At 40.6% G+C, this 27,392-nt stretch overlaps 1 protein-coding gene across 1 annotated transcript in view; it reads left to right on the top strand.

Moving 5' to 3' along the window:
* Positions 1–27,392, top strand: part of zfh2 (Zn finger homeodomain 2) — a 119,880-nt gene that overhangs the window by 17,547 nt on the left and 74,941 nt on the right. Inside the window, exons 2-3 of the mRNA XM_076122679.1 lie at positions 17,935–20,701; positions 23,981–26,709. Coding sequence (XP_075978794.1) covers positions 17,971–20,701; positions 23,981–26,709 — 5,460 coding nt within the window. The 5' untranslated portion in view covers positions 17,935–17,970. The remainder of the gene's footprint in view (positions 1–17,934; positions 20,702–23,980; positions 26,710–27,392) is intronic.

Raw genomic sequence — 27,392 nt, 5'->3', positions numbered from 1 at the left:
TTACGTGGCGTGGTGCCCTCGTATTTGACAATTAGTGATGTGACGATACGCACCACAGCGTCTCCACGGCCCACGGTAATTACTGTTGTCCATTCACTTTGCGTCGTTACCCAGATTTCTACATCTTCTTTTATGTCTATCCAAATTTGTAGCAATGTCGTCGCAGTGTGTGGCGTAAATAATTTATTTTACTTGTCCCGTCGTTCATTAGGGGCACATTGTCTCACATTCGAACACATTTTAATGGCGCTACCTTCCAAATTTTATTACGACAATTTGCTGCAATTATCCTAACGATATGAATTAGGCGTGTTCGGTAGAATAACTCTGTGCTCTCGAATAATAATTGTGATCAAAATATTTGTATTAAATATGATTTCGGTTACGTGGGAGGCACGAGACTCGTTCGTAATTAACGAGTATTTGTAGTCCTTGAGTACAAAGAAGTGCTAAAACGTACATCACAATTACTTCTTACATGTACCTAGCACCATTAGTGTTCGCTTATGTAACAACAATATCTACAAGTGATCCGCTAATCATCCGTCTCTTTGATCTTTAGAAACGTTAACTCTTCAAATTCTTAGCACAAACAGTGCGGAGACTGAAGCTGTTTATTGCTACACAGCGAATCAATTGAACAAACTGCTTTCGGACACTAATAGAAAGAAAACGATCCGTGCGTTGCGTCAGCAGCCAGATTAATTAAACTCCTTACGACCGAGTGTGCGTTATTCCATTTAAGTCTCGGTGCACAAGTACCTACTTTAATTAGTAGTTTTCCATTTGTCGAACACCTGGTAAAAGCTATTCGACTTATTTGCCGAGTGTCGCCCTATCTGTAGCGTGTAAACCGATTTAAACCTTAAGTAATATGAATAAAGCGCAAATTAGTGAGATGAAGTATTGTCGAGGAGCGGTTGTATGGAGAGGCAAAGTTTTCAGGGCGATCCTATTGGTCGATGGCGTGCTAACGCAACGATCACGCATGGTACATTTTCAAATAGTTGTATCTATAATTTGATAGTCTTTACGCAGTTGCCGAGATGTGAATTGGCTTTTATTATTTGTCTTTGAATACTGATGCTAATTTATTTTTTAGGTTTAACGGTTTCATCATGTTGTTTAAATATCACGAATGTTGTTAGTGATTCGTCGAGTATTATGTTTCCAAATTTAAACGTTATTACAAATAATGTTTACACAACATCTTTAAGATCTCAAGGATTTTAAACGTATTATCGAGATTACTTTTGTCTATTGTGAGACTACATTTTTTTTCTTGTCAATGAAATATGACAAAACTGTAAATAAAGCTAGTCTATAATGTGTCAAAATGATGAACTCAGAAATGAATATCCATCCGCTATTAAATCTGTTGTTTGGTCTCAAAGGACCGGGACGGGACCATTGAATTCAGTTAGAATACGTGTCCAGGACAAATGTTAGAGATCATCCTTCATATTTGACGCGGCGACGCTCAGACATAATGTCGTCCATTTAGCGATACCAAACGCTATTATATTCGAAGTAGTCATTAATTAATGTAGAATCTAATCAATCACTTACAACACTGCTGGCAATTGTCATTTCAATTCTAGTGGCGGTCGCGCGAACAATTATCGACTTTCTACAAATTGAAACGGAATTTTGGCTGGTCGTTGAACAGTTTTGCAAACAAATCGACGTGTCTCCGTCACTGTAACCACCTAATTTTCCCCGCACCGTTTTTGGTGTCAAGCTAATGCCGATAATTAAATTTTGAGAAAAAGGCGACTCGCCACTTAATAAGTGTTACACGAAACGACAAGTTTTTGTCGCAATACATCGACAATTAGCATTAGAAACGTGTTAATGATACAAATTTGAAATCTGGAAACTTTGACGTAAACGCTGTACACGACTAATAAGTGAACATAGAGCTAACTAATGGATGACAGAATATGGAAATACCGAGTGTTGATGACCAATCTATAAATATTAAGAATGATCGAGAAAACTAAGTAGGTGTCTGTAATTAAAAACTCGATAAGTTTTTGTATGAACCAGGAAAACAAGCTGTGAACAAAGAGTCGTCATTGTACCGAGAAAATAGACAATGAGTGGTCACGCTTGTCATTGTTGCAACAGCCATCAATAAGCTCGATATACATTGAAAATGTAAAGTATTCGGTAACGGTAAAACTAATTATAGTTTCGGTAACGAATCGAACCACTCACGACATGGCCACTTACTTAGTGGACGATGGAAATGACGCAAAAAATAAATCGTGAGTTCAACACATTCAAAATCTTAGAAAATAAATGGAACCAAAAAACGATAATGTGATCCAGTGTCAAACAGAGCGCTGTTAACTAGCAAACTTTTTTAATGGAGACACAATCATCGATGTCGAAATCAATTTAGTTTTTGATTGTCCCATCACTGTTTTCTGTTATAATGCTACTGAATTATGGCCACGTTCTCGCCATAAATTAAAAATTATGAATCGGTTATTATAGTAAAATAATTAAAATTTTGTATAGAACCACTTCTGGGTGGGTACCTTATATGGGCATTGCATTATGATTTCTGCTAATTTATTACCGAAATAAAGATATGACATCACTCATTCGAATACATACTAATTGTGTGTACCACTCCTTAATTTATACAAATAGATTACATAAAAATAATAGCCTAGCTGATTTGAATACAACACAAAAACACATTAAAATCGAGTAAAAATAAAGTGTATAAGACTCGCAACCACTTTAGAACCCCAATAATTGTTGTATGATAGAATAAAAAGCCGAGATTTTTTCACAAACATAATTTTTGTAAGAAATGTGTAATAGTGTTGGGCGACAGTCGTTATAATAGCGCCTGTCGTGGCGTGCGGCGTGACGCTCGACGCAGGGCCGTACCTACTTGTCGACAAAAACTGATCTCATTTAGTTTCACCGATATCAACAAAACGTGAAAGGTAATTTCATAGTGCATTTTCTGTTTAACACGCCTTTAAGCACTTTGCCCTTTCCACTTTCATTGTTTTTTGTCCATGTTTTAAATTAAGTACCTTAGCAGTTTCTAACCATTTATTTTTAAAGCATTCCAACAGTTCGTTGTCCGACATTTTTTGTTTATTGCAGTTCCTATTGTAGAGTCACGATGCTAATAAGCTTCGTTTCGCTGTTACTCTGACGCTCATAACGCAGAATTCCAACAATACAACTAGTGAATGCAATCCCGATCTCGCGGGATCCCGATCTCGCGAGATCCCGTGTATTTTTTCGGGATCAATCCCGAAGCATAATATGACGAGATCCCGTTCGGGATTGTCGGAGAGGGCATTTTCAGCAGTTGGCTACATTGCAATAGACTTAAGATGCCGATTAGAAGCTCGTACTATTGAGACACTTTGTATTTTAAGAGGCTACTTTCAAAATGCCATGTGATTACTTTTTATTTTGATCTCCTGGAGCTACACCTACTTTTTTGATTATGTTCATGTTATTACACCTGTTAATTATGTTACGTTGTTAGTAATATTGAAAAATAAAGGCTTTTATTTTCTTTCAAATAATAATTTATTGCATTCACCACACTATCACACACATATTACATTAAACAAGCCGTTCGAATTGTATTATTTTTACTAACTAGACGGGATCCCGAAAATCTCGGGATCCCGCGGGATATATATTTCTGATCGCGAGGGATCTCGAGTTGACGATCTCGAGTCGGGATTGCATTCCCTAAATACAACCTAAATTATAAACGTAAAAAGCTTAAGGACCCATCAAATGTGAAATCATGACACATTTCACTCCATGATTATTTAGCATTAGGCAGATGTTACATTGAACATAATCGCAACATTATGAAATTTTGCCAATTAGTTCCAAATGCGGTGAACTCCACACACATGTGACATTATCACTATTTTGTCTTATTGTTCAGCTCAAATATGAACCCACACAATTTGGGGAATTTGTTATAATCCGCATCGACTCTATTGTTATGCATTGTTACTATGGATGCGGGGATGATATACGTAGGGGAGCCTCCAGCCAACACAGGGGCTGTTGATGAATATAATAATTTAAGAATTTATGAAAACAGTGATCGATCTTAAATATTATTAGTAAACATTATAATTTGGCGTGGCTGGGCAGCGTCGCGAATCGTCCGCGGAATGCACGCGCATCAATGCGGTCATTAAAAGGTATGGTGAATAAGCGCGCGCGGGATCATATGGTACAGGTGGAGGCGCTCGGGGCGAGGAGTGCGATGGGAGTCGCTCAAACCGTCGCGCTGCGTCGTGCCGAACCGGAGCGGGTTATTAATAATCTGCATTCACGGGTCGCACGAGCGCGGCGAGCGACTGCCCGCGACGACATTCCACACCATTGTACGGGCCCGCTCCGCCCGCGACACTTTTGTCTATTCACACCGATAAATCACCGCCTGCGGTCACAATGCGAGCATTATTTACCTCTAACGACGAGCTCTTCGCGCTACATCGATTAATTAGTACAACACTACAGATAAGATAGTCGGGAAAGCGATCGCTTTCAATTTCCTCTCGAGGGGCACTCGGCGTAAAGTGCGCGTTAAGTGCGGACAATCGGAGATAAAACGTGCGAGACGAGACTCCCTTAATCCGGTGATCGAAGATTGCGAGAAAACGTTTTGTCGTGGGGTTGTCCGCTTCGCTCACTCCCATTGTCTGCTGCGTCTAATTTGATTGCCCACACGCCGCACGCGTTGACGTGGGCGACCGGCCGCTGCGTGGACCCCTAATTAAACCTATGAGATGCTAATGGGAGTCATTCATCGAGGTCAGATCGCTTCTCAGTCGCAGCGACGCGGTTTTTATTGCCCATCTACATAAACATGCATTTTAACCAATAGCATTTGCATAGAATTCGTAAACGTTAACTGCAGCTTTTGTTTAGAAGTTCAATATCGCCGCGTCACACAAGTGCACAGTGTTTTCCCGTTTTATTGAATTAACCGTTGGACAGAGGCGGACGGTGGCTGGTCGCCACACGCGATGGAAACTTGCCCAGACGCAATGTCATAGCGCTCGTACACATCGAGTGTTTTAAATTGATTGTAATGTGTGTGAGTTGTGAACAACTGTGATTCGAGTAAGGAGCCTTCTGACTCTCATTACGTGTTTACATGGTCATTCATCTTTGACCCCGCAACGAGACCGTGTCTCTGTCTCGTATATAACTTTAAACATCTCCGTATTAACAACATTATAAAGGTATTAGCGAGAAACGCTCGAGGCTCTGCACCTATCTATAGCATCGGCCGGGTTAATATGCTTATTAAATTATATCGCTGGCAAAAACCGTGTTTAGCTTTAGGGAGTAATTAGCGGAATGAGTCTTATCGTGAGATCTAATCACTGCTTGTAATTATTGGGTAAAGTCCGGACCACACTCGCACGGGCCCTTTCGAATGCCTTGAAAGCGTTCACTGACCAATTTTTTGTCATATTGACTTTTACGAACAAATACCAAGTGGAATTAGGTAATGTTCTCCAACCTCCATCTAGATAGAATAGGCAGTGAATAAACAATACTGGTTCTATTGTAAGCTAACGTCATTGTTACTGTTGAATAGTAATTGGTATTAGGGTCAATCTTATTGATTAGCGAACAAAAATTTGTGAACAAACCATGGGACCGGCGGGCACCGCCCGCATCGGTAACGAGCCAGCTTTGCATATCAATGCCTATTTTAATATCGACATGCATCATTTCATCTAATTGCATTTCCTCCATATAGATCGACTGATAATTTTACATTTTATTTAAATAGATCCTTACTTAGGAACTGTTTAATATTTATAATCACACGAACATGTTACGAGTCAATTAATGCTGCACTTGAAAAATAATTGACGTAAAAACGTTGTCAATTATGCAATAAAATATTACTGGAGGTTTGCCATATACGTTACAATCAGAACTTAGTTCAGCCGCCATCAAAAGTAGAGCACAATATTTTTTGTGCTCAGAATCGAACAACATTTCGATGCAATTTGTTTAGTCGCTATTGAAACGTCATAATAACGCAATTTTAAACAAAGCGCCCATAGTGAACTTGAAGGCGCCGTAATTAGAAATCTGATAAAAATATCTCGACCCGGTTTCCACGGCTCCTGTAATTAATAATCCTCACGAGACGTGACCAAACAGGGAATTCTATAGGCTAGGTCAGAAACTGACTCCTAAATTGGACGGTACGGACCTAGATTGACTTCAATCGATAACGCTACGTCGATGCATCATCGATTCCATACTGCTCGCTCGATAAGGATTAAGTAATTGTATACGAAATAAATGATAGTCGGTGCAGTGATTCTCACAAAGTTAGAGTTGCACATTTGTCCCCCGGTGCTCCGGTGCACACCCGCCGCGGCAGGAATCTGTTCAAAAGTGTTAAATCGGTTAATATAATGATGATGGATGCAGTCCCGACCAAACAGCCCGCAGCGGGGGTGTTTTACCCCACTATACAAATAAAATATTTTTATTATTAACTAGTTTCCTGTCCTTTTTGTACTCACAAATGTACCCAATCGAGCCGTCTCCGTCGCACAGTTTAATCGAAATCATATTTCTGTTTTGTCATTATGGTATCACGTTTAGAGTTCCTCTCTTTTGTCCAGGATTTCGATTCGTTGGTTTCTTGTTTCCAATACGGCGCTGTTGTTTGTTTTTTTTAATCAGCCGCAGCGGCAAAGAAATGTGAAACCTGCGGAGGTAGAGTTTATTCGTTCGAGTTTCATCGTTTAGTGCCACACTGCACATTTGTTATTATATTAACGGTAGGAAAGTATTGAAACCTGCAGAGAAATAACATTTGTATTTTTCTATTGCAGGTAATTGACACGGAGTGCAAGCCGCCATCTGTCGGCCAGTAGCGGAATTCGCGGAGTGGGTATAATTTTTTTACCGCGTCTGCTGCGGTGCTACTTCCTATGAATGGAAGCCTGACGATTCTCATAAAAAGGTGCAACCGTGTCAAAATCGTACAATATTGTTTAAAACTTAAGACAGACACATATGAGTTCTTTCATCATGACGAGCTTACCTGTGGGGGCTCACAAAAAACACCGCAGGTAGCCCATTTGTTTGTTATTAATTCTCGCGTCGAATCTTGTTTTTTTACCGTCGACCACTCTAATACTGTGAGAATATTAATTATAATTATAAACGGAGCTCGTCGCGTTCGTTATAAGGTGCTCTCGTACCAAAGTTTTGGTTTGAAAATTTAAATCTGATCATTTATCATGCGACAATGTCGGCGTTATCTTGATATTGTGCTTTTTAAATTTATTGTTTTTCTCAGAGTTACGGCACCCGGCTACTGATTTAATGCTTTTGAAATTAAATGTGAAGGCAGGAGAAAATTTATAAGAACGAAATTAAAATCAAGTTCTTTGATTCAGAAAAAGTACGTAAGACAATACTAGAATGTGTAATATAGAAGTCTATTATGTGGTTCTTAGAACTGAAACGCCTGTTACATATAAACATGTAGGCAATTATTAATGACATCGTAAGTGCAGCTTTTTCCTCGGACATAAACCTGTACGTCTGTCCGTCAGTAATCGCGGTTGTATTCTGTTACCAATAATAACATTTTTATAAAGAGGTTGCATTGGTTTTACGGTAAGTGCGTCGACGACGCGCCGTCAGCAAATTATCAGGAAACTCCTGCATACGCTTTCTGCACACACTAACAGACATTTAAAATCGTAGTTAGAAACTAGCCGGCTGGTGTCACAATACATGCTGCCTAATTGAGCACGACTTATTTGATCTTTAGTACGTCATCATCAAACCAATTGTACGCACAACTCATAATTTTCTAGTTGACTTCGAATCACGCTAAAGCTTTCTTAAATGGACATAGCTACTGTAAATCGTTTGAATATTGATTCACGCTTGTAATATAAAAATATCGGTATAGTAATAGCGAAAAATAGCGAAAATGGTTGAGATAATTGAATTAAAGAATATTTACATATAACCCTTAGATACAATCCGAACAAAAAAACTTCCTTAAAAATACTAGGCTCAAGATGCATTTGCTCTGTCCAAGACGTGCATCTTTAAAACACATTACCAACTTTACAAGCAAATCGAATAGTGAATCGAAAAATTGCATGTTGCATAAGCTTTTTCGTATTGCCTATCGGTGTAGCAACGGAGGCATGGTGGCGCATCGATAGAACCCACATGCGGTCGCGTTTTACCACTCTTGCATTTTTATTGCTATCGTATGTATAAATAAAACCTCATTTTTATCCACCACTAAACAATACGTTTAACCGCTTACCTTGACTTCCCGAAAGTGCTAGCGCTAGCAGACCTTACGACCTCACAGTGCCTATTTTACTTCATGCAAATTCGTGATCGTGACAAATTTAAATTGAAGAATCTGTTGTCATCCTTGACATTCGCTCTGTTTTAAAATACGTCTAGTTCGACATTTTGTTTAGAAAGTGTACCCAATTACAGTGTTAAACGGTCTAGTCCGTCAGCGTAGTATGCTCACGAGGTGTGGTAAGGGGTCACCATTAGCTCCTTCGCTAATATATCACGATTCGAGCATTACGCGTCTATCGCCCCCCGTTTAGACGCGAATTGTCTGTGGAAAGCACCCATTGTGACCGGTGAAATTTATTTTCTTCGCGTCGTGGGAATGAAGCAATTATCTTCGGCCGTTAGATTGAGATATCGAAACGAATTTAGTCCTCTTTGTCGAGATGAGCCTAGTCGAATCACCCGTTATAAAGATATCAATTAAAGATCGCGAAAGGGATTATGCAAACAGCGTCAGCAGTACAGCGAAACATCTAAATATAACATTACAGACGCTGAGGTATAAAAAGGGCGCTGACTTGACTTGTAGACGTCACATGATAACGTATCTCCATATTTTCTATGATCTGTGAATCCATGGAAAACACTTGGAGCCGAGTAAAATAAATAAAAGATGGCGGGAAGAGCTCGCGATACTTCTCAAATTGAATATTAGATTGAAATTACGCGCTCGGGCGGCTCTCTCCTCCGCCTTTTGTTACGCGAATGATACATAAAGCGCGCGCGCATACAAACACAGCAATAAGAATTTTAAATTAGCATTCTTTTTGTGTTCCACGCCACCCCAACTCTACCCGCACACCCCACCGTCTTAATAATATGGAGAAATTGAGTTGTTATACACCCTTTTTCGGAGGAGGCGCGGGTGCAACGGCACACCTCGCAGAGAAGCCTTTTTGTAATTGAATTTAGATATTCTTTCCCCGGATATAACGACGGGGAGGTCGGGCCGCTAGTTCCGCGAATAGAATACATGTAAATGTGGCGATATGAAATTCTCGAGCCGAGACGCGGTGACGGCGGCGTGCGTTATTATTGCTGACGTTTTATACCTTTTTTGTAACGTGATTCCGTTCGGAATGTAATAAAGATTTGTATAATTATATCAAATATTTGGATGATACATAATATAGCCAAAATAGGTTCTATTAATTTGATCAGCCTTCCGAGAAGCAACGTTAGCATGATACTGGTATGTAATTACTGAAGGCTATTAACATCGGCCGTGTACAAACATGGCGGCTGATTGTGGGTTTCGTTTTAATTGCGCACACGCATCGCGATACCGAGTTAGAGGTCTCTCACTGATTTCAACCTGATGTAGGTATCGGGGATCGTGAGAACTCGCATCAATTATTGATTTTGGAGCGATACCAACATGAATACCGGCAGTTACGATAAAATACAAACATATCGTTAACTCACAATTATAATTACCGTTAAATTGGTGCCCTGAATTCGTTGCTAGACTATAATGGAGCGTTGATCTTAAAATAATTTTGACACGCAATTTCTAAAGAGTAAAAGCCACACGCCTATTATGTTCAGCAATTTAATCATTATCTCGAAACGTGACAAGCAGTGAACTTACTAAATAATTATCTATTCAAATTCCGTCTGTCAACGATTTGGTAGTTCCCACAATTGTCACTCTCACCCCGTTCCCATCCTAAAATGACATTAAATAATAGTTAAAGCAAGCTAAATTTACAGCGGCCAGTGGCCATAAAGTGTGCCCTCTCTCCTCTCTGAGGTAAATTTTGAGTTGGCCATTACAATGCCGTCACATTACGCCGCGCAACCGTAACTTCATTTGGTCGAGGTGTCACTGATAGCGATTAGCGTTTCTCAGTACTCTTTGTAAAAGTTTCACATTTAATCAGATTTCATTTGAATAATTTTCAATTGTAGCTACACATTTATTTAATCCTGTAAATACAACGTAAACCTGTATCTACAGCATGTACATATATTTTATTATAAAATTGCTACCCTTGGCTTAGAACAGCTATCCGCTACCAGTGTAAGCGTAGCCCGTAGATCTGGGCACTTAATTGTTTAGTCATTACATTCCTTCGGTCGCCGGTAATTATTTGTCAACGACAACACTAAACATCTAACCGGAGAGACTTTGTAGCATGTTGTTAAACGCGTAGTGTTATTTTATGTCCTGAAGAAACAAAATAGCTCAGCATTGTCTTTTGTTTATATTAACCCAGAAATTAGGATAAAAAACGTAACAACCATTCAAATTAATGTTAATGACACATTTCTCGAGAACGTTAAGTCAGCGTCACGCTCATCCACAGATTAAAACTAATTCGAGGTCTCCAAAATTATAGACGTTTGATGCGGCGGATGTCGCGGCGCGGCTCCGACCCGACACTGGCGGCACCGGCAGCGGCGCCGGCGCAACCAAAACCGCACGTCATTGTTTTTTGTGAAGAGGCCCCGAGCACCTTCGGCACCGAGCCTCGCCGCTAATTAATTATTTCACATGTATCGATCATTAATTACGAACGGCGATACCGTCCACCCGTTATCTATACAATGACGGCCCGCAATTTGTCCATCGCAATTATCTCACAAATCACACGCGCCCACAAAAACGAATAATGATTTAAAATTTTAACACGAAGCATTATGCCGCGTAGGCATTAATAGCAGAAAGCATCGAGATCGAATCAATCTTAATCTCGTACAGAAACGTAATCCAGATTTATTTATGACGGAGCAGAGCGCGTGTGCTATTATGCTCGTCTGCGGCAATTTGCCTCGGAAATTGTCTTAATCGGCCGCTCAAGGGACTATTTATGTATAATTATTTCCAAATTCGACGCTGCGTTTGATGCCTTTCCGCTCTCTTTGAGTTGGTTCGACAAAAAAGTCATCTGTTGCAACAATTAAGCTGGGGAAAAAATAGAAATAAGTATCGAAGGGTCCGCAATAATTACAGGCGCAAATTGACGGTTCCTAAGAGCCATCGGTCGAATGGCGCCTGCCAGGTTACCTGCAGCTCACACGCGATGCGCGCTCACTGCCGGACCTTCGCACACCAAAACTTATGCACTAAATTATTGTAATTAGTTCATCTGCTAGAACCGTCTGATCCCAATCGACATGATACGCTATACTCTAACAAACTTTTCCACCGAGTACAAACGTTTTATCGACATTAACTAGGTATCTATCGACAACAAAGTACCCGAGTATCGACATTGTTGAATGAAAACCTCTAACAAACTCACAAGCCTTTGAGTGGAGGCGATCAAAGGTTTGCTCCACAATGACGACAGCCGGCGGGCGCCTAACACAATTAGCTTCGAAAGCAAATAAATCATAAAATCATCTGCTTTATAATCCGATCCAATTTCTAAGATTATTTTGTACTTTCAAGTATCTAAGAGCAAGCTTTCGTAATTATCTCAGATAAACATTGTTTCTGATTAATTAATATGACAAATTAATGGGAAAGTGTGGTACGTCGATCGTCACAAGTTTCGCGTTTCACAAGTGAGGAACGCCTTGTAATTACATACACACTTGCGCTGCTCACGAATTTGCGTTGTCACTTTATTATCGTGTGAAATGAGAGAGCGTTTTTAATTAATGGCTTTCTCCTTGATTTTAACGTACATGTTGGTATTGTGTTAAACGGATGCTTACGTCATTCCCTTCCAAATTTATAAAAAATCTGTAATATTTGCTCAACACCTGTTTTTTGCCTATCTATGGTTACACCAAAATTAATCTCCATGAAGTAGAATATCTACTAATAAATCACGTATTTTATTTAATAAAGACCGATTTGAAACTGGTTACTAATGAAAGAATTAGATTCTCATATGACATTGTGGACCATTACATCGATATCAGGTTTATCAGACCGGCATTAAAACTCTTATAAGACTGCTTTAAATAGTTGGTATACAAAATTCTTATTGGTCTGACCGCAGAATGTGTAAAGCCGTATAGCTTGCCCTTGCACCTGAGAGAGCCTTGTCCAACTATTACAGTAACGTCTTCGGTTCGAGCAAAAAGAGCCATTCCCGTCGAGTTCAGAGCCATTACCATTAATGAAGGTTTAAAGTTAAAGCCTAACGGTGGACATTGTTGAACGCGATCCTCTCTTGTAGCTGGCTGCTGTTTCTCTTCGTTCCCACGTCTAACGAGACTACCGCGATTACGTACACCATTTTACATACATTCCCTCCACTTATTATCAATGTATTAAGTAAATCGTTCCTGCAGACTCGGCTCAATTTTATTTCCATTAATAGCTTTTCGACATTAGTAGTTGTAATATGCGGGCCCTTGTTCTCTGTTCACCATTAAGAGTTGACCTCGCCGTGGTAGGGCATTGTGTATGAAGCCAGATTTGCAGATTGGTGATCCAGTATAATTTGACCTTTCGGTTATACTGGAAAGTGCGGATGGCTCATTTAGGAAGCGGGTACCAGTTTATTTTGATCACTAATTTACACTACTCTGGTTTTTAAAACAGGCCTAGTAAAATTGGTTATTAAGTATTTCCCATAGTAAACGTTTTATACCAGAACAAAAATTTATTTGTGCTCTAATTTAATTTCGTTTAAACTACTAGGAATTAAAAAAAAGCAACGTCCATGTGACTATTTTATCAAGTATCAATTAATTATTCCGTTCACGTCTAACTGATAATATAATCCATGGGAGTCCAATATGTATATGGTATGCATGTTATTTGTGGGTGGGTGTTGACAACTTAGTGATACATGTAAATTATCTATTAATTTTATCGCTTTTCCAACAGAATACACGTATTAATATGTATCTTTTACATTCTAATCTGCATAGTTCAAACGTCAGATATTAATGTTTGTATCAATGTAAAGGTTTTGGTCGCAGACAATTTGTAGCTCTACAACGTAGCATATTCTCGCCAACAAAGGCTTTGATCAATGAATGACTACTTTATAATATGCAAAATAACAGCGAGTTCATGTAACACTGGTCGGCTACGCCCGCATATAATAGCTTACATTTTCGGTGCCTGACAACGCCGACTTTAATACATTATTTATTGTAATTCTCAGACTTAGTAGATGTTGTTTAATGTGCCTTTACGATGTTTTCGTGAAGAAAGCAGTATGGGGGTAATTATTTAGCTGTGTTCTGTGGTTTCATGGTGCGAGCGGCCGGCGATTTAATGAGGACCTTCGTAATAACCCGCGATTATTAATATGGACGTAGTTTGCCGACTCTCTCGTTACTGACGCGTCTGCCGGTTCGCTATTTACTTTGCTCTCCACTACGTTTGCGCATTCGCATTTGTTGTTTCAAGATTTCAATAGCCTGAAATTCCTTGAATCGATATTGGTATTGTTAACAGTCTGTGGTTTCATCCCAAATTCTTATAAGAAACTAGAAAGTTTACCTATACGAATGTCTTGTCGATGTTCTGGCTAAAAGCACAAGAAATATAAATGTAATAATGAGTTGATCTTAAGTGATGAGTACACACAATGTTGTATACGTAACATGTAGTCTCCAACAAATCTTTAATTAAATCGTTCATGTTTTCATTCGTTGTGGCTCACAGTATAATGAGGTACCCGCAAATGTCACAGTTTCCAACTAGTAAATTGTAATTCGAAAGTGATACATGGCTCACGAACTCCCATTCCGCGGATACGGTAATGAGTATGCTGATTGACTTTTCATGCCATTGCCTTCGCTAATTATAGGATTTAATGGTATCCGAGTATTATATCATTGTTAATTTAACATCCATTGATTCATTCTCGTTAAACTTCTTTACGACTGGCTTTCTCTTTACACAAACTTAGATTAGGTGATCGTATACACGATAGTACATTGACAACAGTGGTATTGAGTCGTCACTATCAATTACGTTGTGGGAGCCTCATTAATGTTGTGAAAAGGGCGCATCTTCATTATGACAAGCTCGATAACTATTGTAGAGAAGTGATGCGGGCGGTGCGGTATAGCCGTGCGCTCGCGCAGCGTCCGCCATCGCCCGCGCCCATGTGACTGTATGGCAAATACGTACGAGCAAATTGCGTCAGTGTCCACGCACACACACCTCATTGTATCCGTCGTACTTTTCTCACGCTCACACACACTCATGTGTACGTGTAATTTGCACTCGAACGTAGCCACGCACTACGTCTGTGTGCGTGTTTATCGGAAATTAGTTCTGCTGCAACCATCGGGGTATCGGTGGAAATTGACAACACTACTGATTGTAACGATGGGAATCTGCGCACGTGTGCCCACATTAAACATTTACTTCATTGAGTGCCACTTTAAATTGTTGCAAAATACAAATTATAGGCACACTTTACATTGTAGCCCTTTGATTTCGCTTTATCGGTGCATAATTAATGACACTTTCGCACGAATGATGCGATGCTATTCACTTGGAAATGTAAACAAAGGTAATTTGTTTTCACGTAAAAAGGTGCAATTTATATTTCTTATTTATACAAGTAGTTGTTCCATCTAGTGTAAAAATAAAGATAGGAGTAAATTATAGCATTATGGACCATTCACCTCGACTCTAATTACCAGCTCTTTGCATAATTTCCATACACATTAGCAGTGCGAAATGATCTACAAATTGCTATTGCTGAGAACTACCATCATAATTATTATGTGTAATTAGTCTTTTTTACTTTGTCACTTGATATTTTCCATACAATTATAAGTGTTGCTTTTCTAAGCGGTATTTATTGAGATCCTGTTCGATTTAGCGAAATACAATTATGAGAAATAACCACAACCATGTTACAGTTCAGTACTAGATTTATTAAACAAACTACATTATTCATATTTTGATTGGGCCGACACTGTTGTTCGTTTAGAATCAGGAACGCGATGTGTATCTATGAATTATAAGTTATGAATGCGAGACGATGACTCGGCGGTCTTATTCATTTTCTTACCAATTAATCTATCGACTTACTGATTAATGAGTCGTGTGTTGTTATAATTATATAGAATAGGTACAATATGTATGACTGTACCGCATCCATAGAGGTGTTAATCCGCGGAAATGTTAGTTTATTACAGAAAAAAATAACTACTACTTCATTTCAAAGTCGCTATTCAATATATTGAAAAAAAAAGCCGAACTCATAGAATTAATTTAGTGAAATGACGTTTCCTCTACGGCAAAAATATGAGACTCACATACAGCAAACAAATATAAAAATCGTATATTCGTGTGCATGACAAATAAATATACGACTTCGCCTAATAATGACATTTCATTTAATATTTAAAACACTCAGTAAAACGAACAAGGAAATCCTTTGATATAAAGTAACTGTCGTCTGGTCAAATATTGACATTATCAATTCTACGTAGATATCAATTATCAAATGAAGATTTCAAGGGCCGTACTCGACCGTTGTTGAGCAAACAAACTGTTATGGACAAATATAATTTATGGAAAAACCAAGGATATATTAATGCGTGCACCAAGATTTACAATATTTAAGGACTTAATGTAAATTTTATTAAATTGATATATTCAAATGGAAACGGATAATAAAAATGTTTTTATATTATAATTCCTAGCCGAACACGTGTTTTAAACAATTTTAATTTATATTTTATTATGGTGATAAGAATAACGCAATAAGAAACCAGTAGGAGTTTATATAATACATTAATCTTATTAAAAATCTAGCAAAAATGCTTTATTCTTATAAGCATTCAAACTGATCGGCATTCATCATTATGAACAACTATTGTAAATTCTTGAACTTATAAGCTCTATTTGGTATAATAAAATTTAGTTCCAAATTCTGTCACCGGTCGAGTTACCTCTGAAGTGACATTTGCACGTTGTAAAACAAACTTTGAAACTGGCTTTAATATTAAGCTTTAATTTACAGAATTTATAAGATTTCCAATAAATCTCTTAACTACATTTCTCGAATCTGTTGTCGTAATTGCAAAAATTGCTACCTTTACCAAGATTCCAAACTCGATACTTTAGAATAATGAAAAAGGCCTGTCTATACTTATTTGCATGTCCTAATATCGGGAATTTTATGGCCACAGTTGAACATTAGGTACTAAAATATAACTATAATAAGTTTCATTTGAATATTAGCATTATCAATATGTACATCCGGTGTAAGGTTTGGGATTCGATTATTTGCGGTAATGTGGTGACATCAGGCGTTATCGCATCCTGGCTTAATCATTCATTAGTTTTACTTGATTAGTATAATGTTACTTTATTAATAAATTACTCAGTTTCAATGATTCAATGTACTTCAATTCCATCTGTGAATCACCTCGTCTTATAAGGAAAATGTGTTATTTAATGCGCATGCTTTTCTCGATGATTAGATTTACGGTTGGATAACTAAATACGTAAATATATACGAGTATGTTATTTGTAAAAATCTTAATTATACAATTTGACATTTCATTTTATTAGTGTTCATGTGTCTTGTGCAATTTTAAATAACTGACACTTATAGGAATTGAGCACAATAAACATTATCTAACTTAAAATCTCTCTTTTCTTTGTTGCTTTATCTATGATAATGATAATTTTCTACAGAATTCCATTTTCATGAAAGCAAGTTGGCTGTATTGTATGAAGCGAATCATTTATTCTTTGTGTCATGTGACATTTCTCATTGATTATCTCTGGCTGTCAACTAAGTAAATATATTATTTTAGTCCTCGTTAGGTATTTGTAGGACAAGTATCTGATAACGTTAGATAACGGAGATGACGGCTTAATCTCGTTCTTAACGAATTTTTATTCTAGATTGTCTGACGATTTTCCCGCCGACACGGCACCGTACAAACAACTCTTATGTCGACGCAGTAGGGGATATATTCCCACGTTAGTTTACTTCATAGCAATAAATTTTAAATTTGTCGAGACCTAACTTTGTTGGTTGCTTAATTGTAATAGTGTCAGTATTGACAACGTTGACAGCCTGTCACACGGATAAATTGATTGTACGTGTTTGCGCAAATGTCAGTTAGATAACGATTACCATGTATTTTAATTTTTACGTTCGGTACGTACGTGATACCTATGGGAACTAATCGCTTATCAGTTATCTGTAAGACTGTATTAAACAGTTTTCAAGAACCCATACTTCAGCCTTATACATATTTATCAGCTTCTAATTCCACGCAAATATTCTATGATAACCAGAGAATATTTGTATGAATAGAAGGACGTCCAGTTAGTATAAATGGGGCACCTACTAATCGAATCTATATTTGGAAAACAACACAAAGTGACACAAACGATGACCCTACCTACTTCCGGTTGCGAACGACCGACACAAATGTATTCAACAGTCACCTTCAGTTGTGTGAAACTGGTCCGTGAGAAATAGGTGATTGATTGCTGATCATATACCGCTGACTACCGGCCCAATACCTAGCTGATATTAGATTACTTAGTTTTGGAAGTAACTCGTCTTTAGTAGTGAACATCTTAGGTATGTAATGGATGAATCCACGATTTCTGATGTATGTTGGTGTTTGTTGCAGGAGAGCATGTGATGCCGGCCTTTGACGCCCGGCGCCATGCCCACGCCGCTGCAGCCCGGCGGCCCCGCTAGCGGCCCGCCCCCGGAGCGCAAGCGGCGCCGCAAGCGCGACGATCCGCAGAGTTCAGCTGCGCTCGAACCTGACGACGACGACGGCGAGATGAGCCCAGAGGAAGAGCCGCGCAACGCGCCCGCGGCACCTGCGGCGCCGACCCCAGCGCCCTCCTCCGCGCCCGCGCCTACCTCACCCCCCGCCGCACCTGACGCCGTCGACCTCACCTCGCATCGTGACTCTCCGCCGCTATCCTCCGACGTCGAACGATTCGACGGCAAAATCGTCTATAACCCTGATGGCTCTGCCTACATCATCGAGGATCCTGAATTGTCAGAAGGCGAAACAAGCATACCCGACTTACCCAAAATAGAACCTGGGTGCATAGTCGACAGCCGAGACAACAATGTGGTCGAGAGACAGCTCGATTTCCCGCAGATAGCGAGCGCGTTCTACGTGTCGAGAAACCCTTCGTTGTACGGCGCCCTGTACGGCAGACTGGCGGCTGAACGGGTGCGTGCGAGACCTGATGCGCCCGTCATGCATAGTTATCGAGTATTCAGTTTTCGTGGAGGCAAGGACGTCCCTAGACCGCCTTCTCCGCCAGCTGAGTGTCCCGTCAGCGTACCAGTTAAACCGATCCTTATGTGTTTTATATGTAAATTGAGTTTTGGTTATGCGAAATCATTTGTAGCGCATGCCCAGTCGGACCATAGTTTATCGTTACTAGACTCAGAAAGAGACGCTTTATCAAGAGAGAATGCTTCAGCTATCATACAATGCGTAGGCAAAGATAAAGAACCACTAGTCTCATTTTTGGAACCTGTAGGTGCTGCGGCTCCACAGCGAGTATCATCTTCAGGAAGCCCCTCTAACATGACAGAACTACCGAGTCCTTCAGTGGACAAACGACAAGACTTGATGACGCCCGATAGAGATAACGAATCAATGATGCTCAATGGCACATGTGACGAGAGGAAGCCAAGCCCAACGGCGTGGAGGCCGCCGCGGTCAATAGCCGAATCTATGATGCCTCAACATTCCTTGATCTCTGTGGCGCATCCGCATACGATAAATGCATCAGTACAACCACGGGCTAGCCCCAACTCATCCCCACCGTTCCAAGCGACGCCACCTGCCTTCTTGTCGGGAACGACAATAGGCGTCTGCCCAGACCATCTGGGCGGACGACCTTCTGGTGCTGACTGCCCGAAATGTGAACTAATATTGAACTCGGGAAGATTAGGCGGCCCGCTAGCCGGTATGCACAGCCGAAATTCCTGCAAGACACTAAAATGCCCTAAATGCAATTGGCATTACAAGTACCAAGAGACGTTAGAAATACATATGAAAGAAAAACATCCTGAAGCCGAGACAAGCTGCATATATTGTATAGCTGGTCAGCCGCACCCTCGGCTCGCGAGGGGTGAAACTTATACCTGTGGATACAAACCATATAGATGTGAAGTGTGCAATTACTCAACTACGACTAAAGGCAATCTAAGTATACATATGCAATCAGATAAGCATTTAAATAATATGCAAGAACTACAGAACGGTGGAAACCCTGGAGAAGGAAGTCTACCTCCTGCGCCACAACACACGCCTCCAGGGCCACATAAACCACCTCTACCACATCATTCCCCATTAGGGCAGAAGCCAAAGCCTACCTTCCGCTGTGATGTTTGTAATTATGAAACGAACGTTGCTCGTAATCTAAGAATACACATGACATCTGAAAAACATACGCACAACATGCTAGTGTTACAGCAAAACGTGAAGCATATGCAAACGTTATCAGCGTTACATCACAGGCAGCAGAGCCAGCAACAGCTTGAGAGCTTATTGCATTTCCACGGAGGTGACGCCCCACCGCCTAACCCTGAGGCCGCCCTCGCAGATATGGCTTACAATCAGGCTCTGATGATTCAGTTGATGACTGGGGGACCCGGCCCTTCTCCGCCTGAGCTTGGCGCCCATTTGGACGTTGGCTTAAATCCCGAAGCAATGGAGCCCCCGCCGGAGCCAGCAGACCCCGAGCCAGAGAGAACGTTTCACTGTTGTATCTGTAACTGCTTCTCAACAGACTCTTTAGAAGCGCTCGGTCACCACTTGGCGCAAGACCGGACAAAGATCAGAGAACAGGAAATACTGGCGTTAGTTGCCGGTCATTACGTATGCAAACTTTGCACGTACAAGACCAACCTGAAGGCGAACTTTCAATTGCATTGCAAGACTGACAAGCACTTGCAGAGATTGCAGCATGTAAATCACGTAAAGGAAGGAGGTCCAAGAAACGAATGGAAGTTAAAATTCTGTGGTGGTGTCGGAACTGGAGGTGCTAGTGTAGGTGGTGTCCAAGTGCGATGCTGTGCTTGTGATTACTACACGAACTCTGCACACAAACTGCAGCTGCACGCGGCTGGAGCGAGGCACGAGGCAGCTACTCTATTGCTTAGACATCTTCGTGAGTGTGCATCTCGGATACCTCGCGAACGTCCTCGAGTATACCGTTGCGCACTATGTGGCTTCGGAGCCCCTCACCGCTTGCCACTACTGCAGCACGTTCGTTCCGTGAAGCACTTGCAGATGGAACAAATCCATCAACTGCAGCGGCGTTCTGAAGGCAAGGACCCAACACCTGACGTAGCTGAGCTATTCCAAGTAATTCCTCAGCCACCAGAGCTTCCCAGTCCGTATGATCAACAGGATAACGGTAAGTCCTTTAATTACTCAAGTGAATCGACGAACCTCCAAACAATTAAAAGCTATTTATAATTACAGCTCTTAAAATCAACATAGTTTGTTTTTACGCGTTTTTAATCTCTATTTGTCTTTTCATGTTCAATAGAGTGGTAATAAGGAAATTGCTTATTTGTCAACTAATAATTTTCCAAGCGTGACTGGTCTATTGTTATTGCACATTAACTTCCTCAAGGCGTTGTCTCCGTAAGTTACAACTTAATGATAATTAGTTGGTTATATAACGAACGCGCCCCTCTAACAATGTCGAAGCATTCTACCTAGAACTAGTGTTTGCTAGTGCCCGTACAATAGCAACATAAAAACCATTCACGATCGAAAACCGATTAGATGCGCGTGCGCATTTTGTTCAGTTTTTCTGCTTCGCGCTAGATGTCGCTCGTGACAACCTTTATTCAATCAATAAACGAATGCGACACAACCAAATATATTATTATTATTTATTACTCCTTTGCTAAACACATTTCGTAACATTTTTATTCTATAAAGCGTAAAAATCCCATTAAAATTAATTCAACCAAAACCATTACCGGCGTTCGTATCGATAAAGTAATACTGAGTCGACTTATGAATGTGATTTCGAAACGTCACTATCGGTTTCCAATTTAAACCGATTCGTTCCTTAATCAATTCTGTTTTGCGTTTTTTCAAACTGAACTTCTTTCTGTGGATCGTGTCAACAAACATAACGATTTGTTTGATGTTAATTTGTGTTTATTGTAAGTACGAGCCGGGAGCACATCGCGCGGTCTGTTTTCGTTGGAGTTTCATTATCATTTATCGCGTGACCGTCACTGTGTTCAATCTGAGAGGCAATCTCCATTTTAAGCGATGAGCATTTAGCGAAGAATTCGTAATCACAATAATGAGATAATTACACACGAACAAAATTTAATTTAAAGCGCGCAACATTAGAACAGGTTTCTTTAATAACGTTCGCCTTACACGGTGTCGCCACAGTCGGATGCCGTCATTGGTCGGAGGCGGCTCCGCCCCGCGCGCGAGGGAGACGGAGAGAAGATTTGAATTGAGAACGCGAATTTTCCATAAGTACCGCACGCGGGACAATGACTCGCATTACGTATGTGGCGGTCGCGCATTAAGGATGATTGCCCCCTTGTGATGAGGCTGCTACATCATCGCACAATGTCGCCGGCCGCATCGCCCCGCGTATGTTTATGACCACGGTGAAATACGATAAACTCCGAGAGAAATGTGGAGGCGAAAGAAATCCGCCTTACACCATTGTGTGCCTCATGTTTATGCTTATTACTTATTTTCACCTTATTGAGAGAGCCGTTTTAAACGATCGATTTTGATAGAAATTTTAGGTTTTCAAATTGCTTACGGTTCATTGTAAAACACGACGATGAACTAAATGTGTTGTGAGGCAAGATTGCATTCATTTAAATTCACACGCACTCGAAATACTCACATGGCAACTACAAAAACGATGCTTTATCTTCTGCGACGTTATTTGTGTTGCTTCCTTTGAGACTGTCACTGTTTTACCCCTCGGCGACTGATTCATTAGTTACTGTCCCTATTATCAATATGATTAAAACCAGATTGAGAACCGGTTTATAATTTAATTCGTTATACTCGACAAGCTCCCTGTCCAAAAGATTTTTTTGGTTTGCTGAACTAAGATCAATAAAGATATTTAATAAAGGCTCGAGACTAAAATACGATCATTTCAATTCATACTCACACAACAAGAAGACAAGAAAATGATAATAAAGTAGACACATACATCAGTGCTTGTAAACACTGCATGGAACCCTAATGGCCAGTTACGACCACTTTAGCATATTCAAAATCAACTTGAAAGAATGAAACTGGCACGTCGCGAACTCCAGTTTAAAACTTGAACTGGCAACACCGGTGCGCAAAGACAGTAAAACGTCCAGGCTCCCATTGTGTCCCTGACGCCACATTGTAAAAATCCTGACCTAAATCTCGCAAAACAAAACTCACACTGCACAATACTTACTTTACGACGCTATAACGATGTGGTGTTTCCTTAGAAAAGACCCTTTGTCCATTGACAAAAAGCCTCGGAGATCGCGTTTATGCAGACAAGGTCCTTTTACCTGGCCATTGTTCTATGCTCCTACCAGACTGTGGGACGGCGATTTTACATCATAAATAATTACATTCACTGGTCACTCCGCTGGAATTAGGGTCAGTTGCGTATCGTTATTATTACGCGTTCGGATTTACTTATCCCTCTCCCCTTCATTAGATGTAACGGTTTTAACTGCTTAAAACTATAGAACGGGTTCCCAAGCAGGGGAACGTCTGACTGGTTTCAGCTCTGTTCGACTGTGAGATAATTTTAAAATTTTAATGAAGTAAAATTTATCATTTTTTTATATTTGTCCTACTATACCATACTAATATCTGGGAGTAGTAATCACAGATTATTGAAAAGACTCAAATGGGGGAAACTACAATTTGTATATATTTTTTTGCAATACTCAGTTAATGTGTATCAATTATTGATTGAACACAATAGCCAGCTGGTCTGCTGCTCATCTAATAAACTATAGAGTGGTAATGTTACATTAACGAACGGTCGGTCCCTCGGCCGTTTCTTTCACCTTCCTTATTTGAGCGTAAACAATGCGGCCCAGCGTCTTTCACACGCTGCCGCGGACTTATCCTTGGTCAAAATAATAATTGCACACTCACATGTTTATGCTACATACTGTTGTCTCGCTCACACCCACAGTTACACACGTCAACTATCCCGATGCATTTGATCCGATGCGAAACGAAATATTCGAAACCTTTTGTAATAATGAACAATGATTGTTTGCTCGTCCTGTATCTCCTTTGTGTGCAAAATTACAATATACTTGTTACGTTAGCATTATACATCTGTGTGCGTGTACGGGATGGATAGAGCGATACCTTTGTCTTGCCGGGACGTCGCAAACAAAACGAGTCCTACTAATAATATAAAAGAGAAGAATTTTATTTTTAACTTCAATTCAGAAAAGTAACAAACGCTCGCACCGAACAATAGTGAGCTTCATTTATAGAAATAATCTTTTTTGTAGATAAATCTCACGTAGACGTAGGTAGACATTGTGGATTTACGGCATACAGATCTGTATCCATTCGGCTCGCAGATTCCATAGCGGGAGGTTCGTCGTACACTGTTTGCGTTTAATCAATCTTTGTTGTATAAACAAACATAATCATTATTCGTTTTGTTTGTCAACAGACAATAAGGAGCCTATCGATCAGAAGCCTGAGTTAACTCAAGAACAAAAGATGTTGAGGTTTTTAGAACAACACCAGCAGCAACAACAGCAGGTGCAACAACAGCAACAACAACAACAGCAGCAACAGCAACAACAAGTGCAACAACAAACTCAACAAGGGCCTAGCGAGAGGGAGGAAGAACGTGAGACGCCCGGACCGCACGCGTGTCCCTACTGCAACTTCAGCTGTACGAGTGAAACACGCCTACACGCTCACGTTACTTCTGTACACAGTGATAGCGCTCGCCACTTCATTTGTCCTCTTTGCCAAGACGGCTTCAAGGAAAGGCCGGCTCTTGAGCGACATGTTATGCAAATCCATTCCGTCAACTCGGAAGGATTACAGAGATTATTGTTACTCGTTGACCAAAGCCATTGGCTGAACGGCGGAGCTCAATCTCAGAGAGATGAATCTCGACAGGGCGATGATGAACGGGAGATATCATCACCTCGATCGGAAGGTAGTGCTGATGGTGAAATGGAAAGGTGTTCGACATGCAATCGGACGTTCCGCAATGTTGACGAGTTATGTCAACATCAAAATGAATCTGGACATCTTGAACTGAAACAAACGCCTCAAGGTCCGGGATATGTATGCTGGAAAAAAGGATGTAACCGGTATTTTGATGCTGCACATGCACTTCAAAACCATTTTAGAGAAGCACACGCTCGCAACTCCATCGCAAACATGTCAGTTTCTGAAAAACATGTCTACAAGTATCGTTGCAACCAATGCAGTCTAGCATTCAAGACCATTGAGAAGCTACAATTGCATTCACAATACCACGTAATTAGAGACGCCACTAAATGTGTGCTTTGTGGAAGAAGTTTTAGATCCGTATTGGCTCTACAAAAACACGTTGAAACTTCACACTCCGAACTATCAGAGGAAGAACTTTCTGCATTCAAAAGAAGCTTGGCTTCGAACCCTTTGCTCCAAGCTGGCCAAGGGACAGCACTTGACGCTGCCACCGCAGAACTACTACGCAAAGAAGCATTGAGAACTCCTGATGACGATATGGGTGACCTAGAAGACAGGGATTCTAGTGCAACTGTCGCTGATGAGTCTGGCCACAATGATGCTGAAAACTCCGATGACTCCATTATTTACAAAGATCAACAATTTTTGGAGGACTATTTGAATTCTCAAGCTATGGCTGAAGATTCATACAATGATCCGAACAGGAAATACAAATGTCACAGATGCAAAGTGGCATTTACTCGTCAGTCTTATTTGACAGCACATAATAAGACCCTCCTACACAGGAAAGGTGAAAAACTGACCTATCCAATGGAAAAGTACCTTGACCCTAACAGACCATTTAAATGCGATGTTTGCAAAGAATCGTTCACGCAAAAGAATATCTTGTTAGTTCACTACAATAGCGTGAGCCATTTGCATAAACTAAAGCGAGCAATGCAAGAACAACAGAATAATAATAACCCGCCCGTATCACCCGGGGCTGGTTCTGCGCCTTCTAATCTGACACTCACTCCCAAGAGTACATCAAGTGAAGAAGATGATCGTAAACGTTATAAATGCAATATTTGCAAAGTAGCGTACACACAAGGCAGCACCCTTGACATCCACATGAGGTCGGTGTTGCATCAAACTCGCGCCGGCAAGTTGCAAGAACTCGCCGCAGCCGGACACGTGGACCTGACAAGGCCGTTAGTTGAGCAGCCGGACAGGACCGACCCCGCTAAAATTTTACAAGACGTGTTGTCGCCGAAAAATACATCCCCTTCGTCTACGAGCAGTGGGGGACCGCGTTCCTCGCCCCCTGCGCGCCCAGGTAGCCCGCGATCCCCGCGCGCAGGTAGCGCCGCGTGCGAGCGCTGTCACGCGTCATTCCCAACCGGGGAGTTACTCGACGCACATCGTGCGACCTCATGCCCGTTTGGCGATGCGCGGGCGCATTCGCCGCTAGGTGAAGCTGAAACGGCCGCATTAGACGAAATGGTCGCCAAGGGCAACCCGCCCAAACGGAACTCACAAATGTATAAGCAACTATTGGAAACCTTCGGCTTCGATCTCGTCATGCAGTACAATGAAAATCAGCGAAGGAAATTGCAAGAGGAGCGAGAGATGGCCCGCGTACCAAGTCCGCCACCTCCGCCACCTGAAGAAAAGCCCCCAGATGGGGAAAGCAAGTCAACGTGTCAACATTGCAACAAGGAGTTTTCTAGTGTGTTCGTTCTAAAAACTCATTGTGAGGAAGTGCACAAGGACAAAGTGCCACTGGAATTCTTGGAGCAGTTTGCTGAACAGTTCAAATCTGAGTACGAAAGGAAATCAGGTGCACCGAATTCGCCTCGTGCTGCCTCGCCTGCACCGCAAGGTGATAGGTCTCCCTCTCCGCGCGGTGATAACAGTGGTAACTTCAATGAGAATGGAAGCACGCCTGGTGATGCTCAGGCTGGTGCTCTATTGGCAGCACAAGTGCAGGAGATGCAAGCTGCTTTGAACATGATACAACTACAGCAACAACTGGGACAACTTCATCCGATGGTAGCCCAGATGTTGTCGTTGGGCCTGCCTCTCGGGCTGAACGTGGGCGCGCTGGCCGCGATGAATCTTCAACCGCCTCTGGTGCCACTCATGCTGCCGCCTCCGCCCTTCGACGCGATGCCTTTCGCGCATGATGCGCAAATGAAACAACAACAACTTTTGCAGCAACAGCAACAGGTTAGTCCTTGTTTAACTTAAGTGCCAACTAATTTCAAATTGTCATTTAATAATACAGCTATTAAGAATGTTTTGATGAACGAACACTTCAGGTTAATTATACCAACAGCTTGTTATAAAATGATGTAAATTTTGCATATTACTATTAAATTGATTGGGTATATTTCAAGCTAGTTCAGATTATAAGAGAGTAAATATTACGATGATTAATAGCAAAAAGGTAAAAAAGTACTTTAAGTTTTTTTTTTAAATAATGATACCAATTACATACGACACATCTTCAATAATTTATTAGCGTGAAATACTCTTCTCTTTAAATATATATTACATATTTTCAATACAGTACATGAAAATTAGACTGAAACTAAATAAAAACGAATAATTATTCCGGGAAATATCTACCAACTTTAATAAAATCGTTACACTCCTTATGCAACAATTATTACTCATGTAATTACTTTAACAGCTAAATTCAAACGATACGTACGTTTATCATTTATTTACTTACACAAACACAAGGCTTCGCATTGATATTATTTTCGTCAGTTGCTGTGTAAATTCGATCGTAGGCAATAAGGATATCTACGACTTATTGTAAGATAAGCCCGACGATTTACGTTAGCTATCTGTTTGCACAAGGCGACAGAGAATCTATTGTTATATGAAGGGTCGAGCCATTATTA

This window comes from Anticarsia gemmatalis, chromosome 14, assembly GCF_050436995.1.
Source record: "Anticarsia gemmatalis isolate Benzon Research Colony breed Stoneville strain chromosome 14, ilAntGemm2 primary, whole genome shotgun sequence".
Classification (NCBI taxonomy): domain Eukaryota; kingdom Metazoa; phylum Arthropoda; class Insecta; order Lepidoptera; family Erebidae; genus Anticarsia; species Anticarsia gemmatalis.
This window is presented reverse-complemented; position numbering and strand designations above follow the sequence as displayed.